Below are 10982 nucleotides of genomic sequence, written 5' to 3'. Positions count from 1 at the left end.
CACTGTGTCTTTGGATGAATGTAAGACTTGTACCTTCTGAAAAAACTTTTTAGGGCCAGTTAACCACATTTCTATAATTTAAAGAAGCTGGCCTGATCAAACTTTGATTCACTTCAGAGCTATTTTGTAGAAACGATACAGGTGACCCAATCCTAGTAGAGTGTATTTCTATACTAAATGGTTTTTGTTTTGGGTAGATGTTGTTTAAACTTATTTCAAAGTTTATAGCTGAAAGCACCAGGAAGGAGGAAAGTAGAAAACTTTCTTCCTCTGAACTTCTTGATGAGTGCTGTCCAAGCAGACTGGTAAGGCAAACACTCATTATGGATTGTAAGTCACTTTGGTTTTGGAGGCTTCCCTTAAGAAGAAAAAAAATTTGTTAATAAATGATAAAAACACACAACAAGTTTAAATTATTGAGGCAAGTATCAATCACAAAAGTAAAAGCTCAAGTCTTTTTCAACTTAATCCCAATGTTGAAAGGCAGCAAAACTCCCTGACCTAATTCTCCATTGTTTTCCCCTACTCTTGAGGTATGATAAGACAACAAACATTTGACTACTTATTATGTGCTAGAAATCATTCTAATTGCTTACATGGAAATCTTAAACAACTCTGGAAAGGAATACTTACTTGTTTTCACTGTTGCAGAACCTAAGGCTTAGAGAGGTTTCAACCATAGTAAATCGCCCAACATCACCGATAAAGATATAATAAGGCCAGGATTGGAAGCCCTGCAATCCACACCTGACAGTATTTTAATTTTCCAAAACTGTAAAATTCTTTCTCTTAGAATCACCTTTAACACTACACTCTCCCACAAATAACTTAGTGTTATTGCTCTTACCCCTATTTAGATTTCAAAATTATATAAAACTTGTAATATTTTTTAAAAATTTTAAACCTCTGTAATCTTTCAAAATATAGTCTATCTCAATCCTTAGACTTCTTTTGAGGTATTTTGAAAAATGAAAATCTGAAGAAAATATTAGTCACAAACAAAGAGCCAAATTAACTGTAATCATTAATATATGAATAAAGGAAAAGCTTTTTTCTATAATACATAAACCCATTACTAAAGTACTATAGACCATAAATAAACTTGAGATTATTCAATATTTGTCTAAAGTTTAACACCCTTCACATTACCGTGTACTGAAATATTTGTTAGATACAGTGAATTAGAACAAGCAAATGATCTGGCACATATTTTTATATTCAAATGCTATGGAGTTCTCAGAAAACAAAGTCTACTTAAATTACTTTGTGTTTGAGGTGGGGAAAAAAACAAAGCAGCAAATGCAGAGCTAAGTAGTCGTCAGGCTTAAGTCATCATTACAGCTGCAGTACGATACACTGGCTCTCCATTGTAAGTCACTTAAGAAGCAAAAATTGGGTAGGTCTGTTAACAGTGATGCAAGTTTTATTCAAGAGATAATATTCAAGAAGAGTTGAATTCTAACAAAGGAAAAATTTACCTGTTATCCACTCTACAGTAAAAAAGTGGAAGTGGGTACCATTTATGACACATAAATTTCACCTTTACATTTCTGAATAAAGCTGTAATGACTTCTTTGAGAGCCATTTCTTTCCTTTTGCAAATAAGGCTATGTGAATTGTGTTTAAAAACTGACAGTACACACACATATATACACATACTCCTCAAAGTTAAGCAACCAGGATTTTCACTCCAGGCTGAGTACCTTTAAGTACCTAAGATCTATAACTTGAGACTGCATATTACTACATGAATTCAATTTGAATTGCCTTCACTATTATGTTTACCACAATTGTTTTTTAAAACAGATCAATGTTTATTATGACTTTATAACTCCCTCAAATTATACCTTAATATTTAACATGGTAGTTTCAAAAAATAAATATCCAAGGCCTCAGTTTTGATAACAAATGTTAAGAACGCTGCCCTAAAATAAAGTAAATGTAGCTTTCTTCTAAAAATTATGTTACAATACAGATCACATTCAATTCCGTAATTTTGATAAAGAAACTGGTTTTTTTACAATAAAATAAGAATTTGAGATGGTTTAGTCCTTGGAAAATCTTAATGGCAGTCACTCATTAGTCAATTATTCCTGGAGTCACAAACACTCAAAAATTGCTGTTAGCATGGACCAAAGTTTTTGTTTTTTTGGTGGTTATTGCTTTAGTCGGCAATATCTGAATTTAAGACAAAATAACATTTCTCACTAAGCCTTACGTTAAATACTACAAAATTTATACAGAAGATAAGACTCATAGAGGCTATAAAGTGATGTCTTAAGTAACTCACCCATGAAATGGGTACAAGTTTTTTAGAAGATAGCCAACAAACTTTTTGCTCTAAAAATAAATGGCCCTACTTCTCAGTGTTCCCATTCTTCAATAAGAGACTTGAGCAGCTTAACAGTTTTGCTATAAAAACAAACCACTCATCTTAACAAACAAAAAATGTAAAAGAAAACCAATAAAGGACATACTACTTTTCACAGTTAACGATAAATAAAAGTGCAGTAAGTGTTCAAGTAGGGTGTGTAGTTTAAAAACTACATGTGAGTATTTGGCATAGGTCATCTTTTAAAGGATCTCCAAGGGTCCCTGCCATTACTTATTGTGGTCATGACTGTTTGATTATTAGCTGTTCCTGGTAGCTGTGGATTTATAGGTCCCCGGCCATTGCTTCTACCACCATATGAAAATTGATATCCCCTTGATTCAGGGCCACTTTGAACGCCGCTTCCTAAAAGAGAATACAAAAATTCATCACTACTTTCAGAAGTAGTCTACAACAATTTATAGAAATATACCTATTTGAAGTTCCAACACATGCTATTAATGCTTATAAACAATATTAGGGGAAATAAAGACCTTTATTTTTATAATGGGGGGGAAAAAAAACCTCAGTGTGGGTTCTACATTTTCTCCAAATGTATTATTCCTGTAAGTACATTAACTAGATGCTGTATTAATAGAGAAAAAAAGGCCAACTTGCGCAAGAAAATTAGAAATTCACAGAGTAGAAAAAAGCATAGATATGCACTGCTTACACTCTAACAGAAAAGGCAAAAATAGTGTTTGAATACTGGCATTTGGTTCAAATATGATTTATGTTTCAAACAATGTAGTTCTAACATTTTTAGGCAAAGACAACAAAGTATCACATAATGTGATGATCATCAGTTGTGCCAAAACATGTGGCCACCAGATCAAAGAAAACACCAGACACCCAAATGAACTCCAGTCACTAAAGACTTTCCCTCAGTTATTTAAGAATAAAGACTTTAAAAGACCTTCAGCAACACTGCATTAACATCACATTTGGGCTAATCTTTTAAAGAGGCAGCTACCAGCATGTGAAAAATTAAGATGAGCTATCATTATAAAGATAAAAGGCTTTTAATGCACCAAAATAACCAGTAATTCTGCATCTATTGTAAATAATCACTAGATTACAGAAATTTTATACAAATCAATGGAAAAATAACATAAGGCCTCTTCACAGATATCACGAAAACTTAGATTTCTCATTATCGGTCAATGTTCACCTCACTATTCCCAGTTAACTGGCCCAAATGCTTAAATATAAAACATGCTTAATAAATTGGCTTATGAGTAACTGCTTTCTAGAAAATCAGTTATTTGGGGATTCCCTGTTTACTAGTAGTTCACTCTACTAGTAGTTTATGCTTCAAAACATTTTTTCCCCTGTAATTTTTCATAACTCCCTTAATTCTTACACCTGATCACAAATAGCAAAAAAAAAAATCTTACCCATTGGTCCAAATGTACCTGTACCCATATTACTATTCATGGAATTACTCTTCTGTTCACTGTATGCCTAAAAAAAAGTTTTTAATCAAATGATTAAAATATAACACATTTGTATTATTATAACATTATTATATCCATTCTTTTAATTTTAAGGTTTTAGGGTTTTTTTTAATTTTAACAAATTTTTTTCAGATTTGTCCAAGTCCATTCAATGTTAAAATATTCAGGAATGTTTAAACATTTCATAGCCTCTATTACATCCTATTATATTTCCTGCTATTACTCCCAACCCTGCAAAGTGCTAAATGGCATATATATCTGGTACTCGTATATGATACTACAGACAAATATGTATAGACTCACAAAACATATACAATAAAAATTAGTTTAAATATTCTTTTTTAAATTCTCTTCATTATTCTCTGGCTATCACAAGGTTAGCCTAGTCATAGAATTAGAGTACACAGTCAAAATTAGTCCACTCATAAAAATATACCATACATTTGGATGAATTACTCCTTTGTTCTGCTGTCCTCGATAATCTGGGTTAGGCTCACTGAAATTTGGCACTTCTGAATAAACCATACAAAATCTGAAATAAAATAAAGGACAAGTTAAATGACTTCCAAAATAATCAATGTTTTTAACATCCCTAACTTATAGGAATGAAGAAACTAGATGTCACGTGAATTAACTAATACCAACAAGCTAACTATTCATTTACAACAAAACTTCCTAAATGATCATGCCCTATAAAATATCAAATATGTGACTCTCTACAACACATAAAACATTCTATTTTATATTTGAATTCTTCGGTACTGCAAAAAATAAGTCGTGTAAAAGATCAAGGACACAAAAACACATCTTTGTCCTGTTTTTCCACACAGACTGATGCTAGTGAACCATGTTTAGGTTTCCAGAGTAGTTTCTCCAGCAGTGGTGATGGACTTGAACTGATCCATTCACGCACACTCACCCAGGCCCTCTTTTGACCAGTCACTGTGAATCTCCAAGATAATCATTTAAGGTTAAGAGTGGCTTCTAGGTGATAAAGACAGTCAACTGGCTATCAAGCTACCAGTTTATCCCACTGCTTCTTATAAGCTGACTATACGGTGGGTACTAACATTACACATAAGCATTTTCTTAGTTCCTCACTCCACAAAAAAGAAATCAGTTTTGGTAAATCCTAGACTGATGCTGACAAAGAGCAGTCATTAAGAATTGAGTGATCTCCAGTGGCTCTTCACATAACTGATCTCCATTATTATAAACATTCTGTATACAGGAAGGTTAGGACAGAATCCTGAACCTTTCAGTAATAGTGACCCTAAGACCTTTCAAAACACATAGCTCTAATTCTACTACTCCAAATACAAAGTGAATCTAATTTTCCTTCCAGTGAAGGCAAAGTGTTAGATCAGTTTCTGATTTTTTAAAAGCTAGCAAGATTGCTTTCTTTTTTTCCCCTTTCATTATTAACAACAGGTTCTCCAAACAAAGTATCTCATCCTCTCAGTGTGGAAAACTTTTCCTTTTTTTGGTGCCATTTGTGGCTTCTCTCTTTAAAAATCCTCCAATTTGACGGGTGTTAAGTAGATGTCTGAGCATTAACCAAATAGAATGGACTAATGAATTGACTCATTGTCTATACCATACTTTATGAGTACAACCCAAATGTCTAGGCTAGCATGGAGGCTGAATTACCTTTACACCCTTAGAGAGGATGCTTCCTCCGGGTCAGGGTTGAGATCATTACCAGAGTAGTATATGGAAGCTCGCATTGCGGCTGCCTGCACCGTACCTAGACTGTGAATAAATAGAGGACTTCAGTTGCTGTAAGTCCTTATAACGTGAGTACAAATTCACTCATAAACAGAGAAAAAGAAAATTTAAACATATGGCCTGAAACTCATACCTAGCTTATTGGGCAAATCATTAGAAGAGAGAATTTACTTCAAATGGCACTTTGACACCTTAAAGATGCACATTTCGAAAGCCTACAGAAATGGTCCCACTGGGGCTGGTCTCAACTGCAGCTTCTTACTGCTCTCTGCCAGGAAAAACTGACATTCTCAACCACAGGAAACAGTAATGATGGCTGTTAAACTACTACATACAAGTTATTTTTTCAGTTAAGCTGCCAAAGGCATTCAGTTTACCAGTCAAAAAGAGCCAAGGAAGAGGTTTATAATCTATACCTACCAATTATTCTGTAGATATTATTTGTAATTTATTCAATTATATGAAAAGCATTTTAATACTTACTCCCCAATTTTTTGAAGTTCACCACCCCTTCCAGTATAAAGTGTCAGACATCCTTTCCACATGGATGCATACCTAGAGAGAAAAGAAACATTAGTTTTACAGAAATACATACATTTCAATTTGAAACAAGTAATCTTCACATTGTATTTTTTTGTATTGGGGTAGAACTGGGGATCAAGCCCTTTCTCTGTCTACCACAGTAAATCAAATACAATAAATCTGTGATTAACTTGTTACTTACTAAGGAATAATACAAAGAAGACTCTACTGTCAAATTTTGACATAATTATCTATTAACAGAAATCAGAAAAAACAAAAGCAAACTATATATATATATATATATCATATCTATGTATAGTTTGTAAAGCACTGTTATACCATAGATGATTAAATCTTCAGTAAATTAACAAAGGAAGAGCTTTTAATTGCAGAAATTTAAACAGAAATTATTTTTCAGCCACAGGATATATAAAATCAACACCCTAGTGTTTACATTTACATTCATTTACATGGTCTACTCAGATACTGATATAAGTTTTTCTCCTGCTCCATAAAAAACGCAGGGTCACCAAACTGCTAAAGATTTGAAAGAATTTAATCAAGGTGCTAAAAATCTAGGTCACAAATCTTTCAACTATCTGCCTTTCCAAATTTGCAATTTTTAATACCGACCTGGCTGAACAATTTTTAATGCACATGGCATCATTAAATAATACTACATACAAATCTAAGAAAACTGTAAATTAATCAATATTATAAAAGCAATCCAAGGTTTGCTTTTCAATGGTACTTTGTACAACTATTATAACATCATGACTTATAACCAAACACTGTTTAACCAACTATACTGACAGTTCATCTTTTAATATAGGTTAATAAAAATTTTCTAGTTTCAGGGCTGGCCCGTGGCTCACTTGGGAGAGTGTGGTGCTGATAGCAGCAAGGCCACGGGTACGGATCCCTACATAGGGATGGCCAGTTGGCTCACTTGGGAGAGCGTGGTGCTGACAACACCAAGTCAAGGGTTAAGATTCCCTTACCACTCATCTTTTAAAAAAAAAAAAAAATCTGCTAGTTTTACATTATACAATTCTCTCCATTTTAATAAGGGTTATTTATTAAAGACTCCAACACTCAAGTTATGCAGAGTGCCTTAGGAAACAGTGCATTAACATTTCACGTACTAAAGTAAAAATTAATGCACATTTTGAGGAAAAATTTGAACAGTTACAATTAAAACATTTAACTTTCACTTGCTTAAGGATAAAGAACAGAGATCAAGTTTGCAGGGTTTTCCGACAAACATGTCAATATTCAAACTAACCATTATTTAGGTGTTAGGAATGCCTTACTTCAAAAGCTAGATTCAACCAGAATTTAAGGGCCTTACAATGTGCCACACTCCAAGCTGAGTGTATTACTTTAGTAAGTTATAATTATTCCCATTTTACAGAAGAGGAAGCTAAAGCGTGAGGTGTAATAAGTTCTCACCATCACACTGAAGTAGTAAACAAAGCTTCTTTAGCTTTGAATTTTCCTTTAAATTGCACTCCTTGGTAATTGTGCTTCTTAAAATTCCACAGGAAATACAACTACTGCGTTTAATCTTTCAACAATTTTTTTTATGAAAATGTCTATCAAGGTGACTACAAAATATGAAATATTTGAAATGAGATGCTGTTTTCAGTATATAAAATACTTTTAATCATTGGATGAAAGATATTTCAGGAGCCAAAAAACTTCAATTACGCAAATCCTCACCACATCCTCCCCAGTAGCTCTCTTTTCCATAAGTTAAAGATGTGGAAATTTAAGACATTAATGTCATAATGAGTCAGTGTATGAGACTAAAATGTCTAAGTCCTGACTCTCACTTCCTGCTTTGATGATACTCTACCTCACTTCCTGAAGATGTTGTAAGGCCAAAATGCTATAAGTTCCTACACTCAGGACACTCCAATATTTCTCTAAGGTTCTATTTATTAGGCCAACATCAATCTCCACCTACTTTTCTTGCAGCTATGATTGATAAATTATTAAAATTCTATTGATCACAAAATCTTCTAAATTGCATTTTCAAGATCCTTTTCTGACCTTTTATCCTAAGATAAAAATTTGGTAAATTTTTAAAAGCAGTTTACCCCCCCCCAAAAAAAAAAAACCAAAAACATTGTGCTGAATTGTTATCTTTTAAAGCCACCAATCTGCCAGACTCTTTCGGATGGAGGTATCATAGATGTCTTTCTGCCAGACCTTTTTTGTGTATCATTTTGGTTTTTGTCCAACACTGACCTTACAACAGAAGACAAAAGAAATGATTTTCGAAAATGAGCCTTCCAGATATTGTAAACTTCCCCTCTTAAATTTCTTCAAGTACAAATTTGACATAACACAGAAAATGCTAAATTCCCCAACAATTTTAACTTGTGTCCATTTCCTCTAAATAATATAAGTAAAGTAAAATATTAGCAGGATTTCAAGTCCAAGTGAGTGACAACCATACTAAATTAATTAACTTATGAAAAAGAGAAAATATGGACTACATCAAACTACTAAAAAAACTCAGTGACTCCCAGAGTAGTATTTAAAAATACACTTAATCTGTAAACCAGGAGGCGAGGGTGTATTAATCGCCTGAAACTGACTGCTGCCTCTAACTGCGAAGGTGTGTGACATCCCAAACCTGCCCACCAAAGTTAACACCAAAGGGGCTCAAAACTCCTCGGAATGGTCCACGAAAAACACGCGGAACTTGCCAGGATCCCAGGAGTAAGCCAATTCTGCAGACTCTCACTTCTCCCCCACTTTTATGCACACCTACCCTCTGGTTAACCGAATAATATCCCCTGGCTGTATAAGACCTCCGATCTCATCCCACACGGAAATAGTGATGCTGCCCGTTTTATCCGCTACTTTGCACGATCTCACTTCATGGCCGTCTTTGGTTTTGGTCACGCGTCCTGTACAGATTTAAAAATCAAAAGGGGGGAGGTGTGTGTTAGATAACGAGGACGTCCACAAAGGCTAACTCCTCCTCCGGTATTTTACTACATCTGGAAGGTGGGAAAAGGTCAAACCTGGGGTTCTCACCACAGGTAGAATCCGAGATCCGGCGGGGGCCACTGGAGCCACGTGGGTGGGGGAGGGGAGAGAGTAGGAGGAGGGGAAAGGAAGGCGAGGGGATCCCCGGCTCGCGGTAAAGGCGCCACTCTCCAGCCCCAGGACGCACAGGGATTGGTGGAGTGGGCTTCGGACCCCACTTACCTATCTCCAGGACAATAAAGACGACATTTAAGTTTTTCAGTCCGGGCTTAATATCTTTTATAAAAAGATGTGGGTCGTTGACCCCATTCATATTGAGGCAGGTGCGGCTACAGCTGCGAAGACACGGGTGGGCAGGGCGGGGACAAAACTTCCCCCCACGGGGCCAGGGGCGAGAACGCAGGGGCGACCTTGGGCGGGGGTGGCGAGACTTCGAAAGAACAGATTAGTCAGGGACCGGGGAAACCAGCCCGGACGGCACTGAGCCTAAAAAATGAAAAAAAAAAAAAAAAAAAAAAAAGCGCTCACAAGTTCAAAAGAAAAAACGACAAACCACTTCGCACACCAACCCCACTACCAACCGGGCGACAGTAAAGCAAGCGTGCGAACTGTCCCGTTCTTTGGATAAAAGGAAGAAAAAATAAAGGCAACGAGGGGACACCTCTGCCCTCTAGACCCGCGCGCACACACACACACACACGGGCGCGCGCCCAGTCTGTCTCGGGCGCCCAGAAGGGACGAGCCGTGACAGGGAATCACGAGCGGAGACAGAACAACCTCAAACCAAGAACCCCAAACAGCGACTGGCGAACGCGCCCTCGCGCCTGCTGAACCCTCGGGCCGCCCCGCCCCTTATGACGTCACGCGGCGTCGGCACGCCCGCCGCCACGCCCAGCTGGTACGGGGGAGGGGAAGCGAAGGGGCGGAAGCCAACAGACGGCGCCGGAGCAGACTCCTTCCCTCCTCCCCTTCCAATTCGCTCTCGGCCCCGCCCCGCCCCGCCCGCACTCCTCCCACTTTGGCCGTCGGGCAGCAGCGTCAGGTCTGACCAGAGTCGTCTTCCTGCTGCGGGCTCTGCCTAGCAACCTCAGGGTTTACTTACCTACTTTTCCCCGCGGCGTTCGGTCCCCCACCCCTGCCCTTTAGTCCCGTGGTCACGGTCGAGTTTAGGACCCAATGGATACGTGTGCAATCGAGTAAGAGCAGGGTAGGGGGAAGGGTGGCTGGTCCGAGACCAAGGAAAAACGGGCTGGGATGGTGAACGAGTCTGTGGCTGCAAGGCTCGAATTTGGGGACCGGAAGAGAACTTGGAGATAATTCAGTCGCCTCATTTTAGGCATATTTAAGTAGAGATCCAGAAAGATGAGGAAGTTTGCTGAAGGTCACCCAGCAACTTGTGAGCAGGCAGGACTGCAAAACATCATCCGACCTGGTCTTCCACTTTTCTCTCTAATACTATTAAGCAAATAGACGAGTAAAGTTCCTTTGCAGACTTCTCGTTTTCCGTACTCCTCCCCTCTCAGATTTACACCCCTTTTCCATTTTGCTTTTCTTCTTTTACTTCGCACTTGTTTTTATGCATGTAAAAGGAATAAATCATATGACAGCGGTGGGAAATCCTGGAACATTATAATCTGAAAAAAAAAAGATGAATAAAGTTGTCTTTATGTCTTTTAGTGAAAAGAGCATGCGCTTTAAAAACAAACCCGGGCTTGAACTATTTACTAGTTGTATGACTTTTAAGACAATTGGTTAAGCTTCCTAGCCATGATTTAATTATCTGAAAAATGAAATGAGGATTCCACCTCACAGAAGATTGAATGGGATTATAAGTAAATTGTCCAAATAATTCTTAGCAAATAGTAGATAATATTTTTCCCTTGCCAATTTTCTGTTACTAA

The 10982-nt window shown here is 37.1% G+C and overlaps 1 protein-coding gene across 1 annotated transcript; it reads right to left on the bottom strand.

Moving 5' to 3' along the window:
* Positions 1 to 1082: 1082 nt before the first annotated feature.
* On the bottom strand, positions 1083 to 9867 carry NABP1 (nucleic acid binding protein 1). Its single transcript, XM_063104301.1, has 6 exons — positions 9304 to 9867; positions 8861 to 8999; positions 6040 to 6111; positions 4270 to 4360; positions 3769 to 3835; positions 1083 to 2737 (listed from the first exon to the last, which is right to left on the bottom strand). The coding sequence occupies exons 1-6, from the start codon at positions 9392 to 9394 to the stop codon at positions 2568 to 2570; spliced, it is 630 nt and encodes a 209-aa protein (XP_062960371.1). The 5' UTR covers positions 9395 to 9867; the 3' UTR covers positions 1083 to 2567.
* Between the last annotated feature and the right edge of the window lie 1115 nt (positions 9868 to 10982).

This window comes from Cynocephalus volans, chromosome 1 (genome assembly GCF_027409185.1).
Source record: "Cynocephalus volans isolate mCynVol1 chromosome 1, mCynVol1.pri, whole genome shotgun sequence".
Taxonomy (NCBI): Eukaryota; Metazoa; Chordata; class Mammalia; order Dermoptera; family Cynocephalidae; genus Cynocephalus; species Cynocephalus volans.
The sequence above is the reverse complement of the archived record's forward strand: the minus strand, read 5'-3'. Positions and strand labels throughout refer to the sequence as shown.

Bases quoted from the DNA above. Each gene is read 5' to 3' on its own strand.
- NABP1 (XM_063104301.1), bottom strand. From the start codon at position 9,394: ATGAATGGGGTCAACGACCCACATCTTTTTATAAAAGATATTAAGCCC. The intron at 3,836-4,269 runs GTATGGTATATT...ACTTTTTTTTAG, and splicing joins AAGGAGTAATTCATCCAAAT to GCATACAGTGAACAGAAGAG. The intron at 2,738-3,768 runs GTAAGATTTTTT...ATTCTCTTTTAG, and splicing joins AGGTACATTTGGACCAATGG to GAAGCGGCGTTCAAAGTGGC.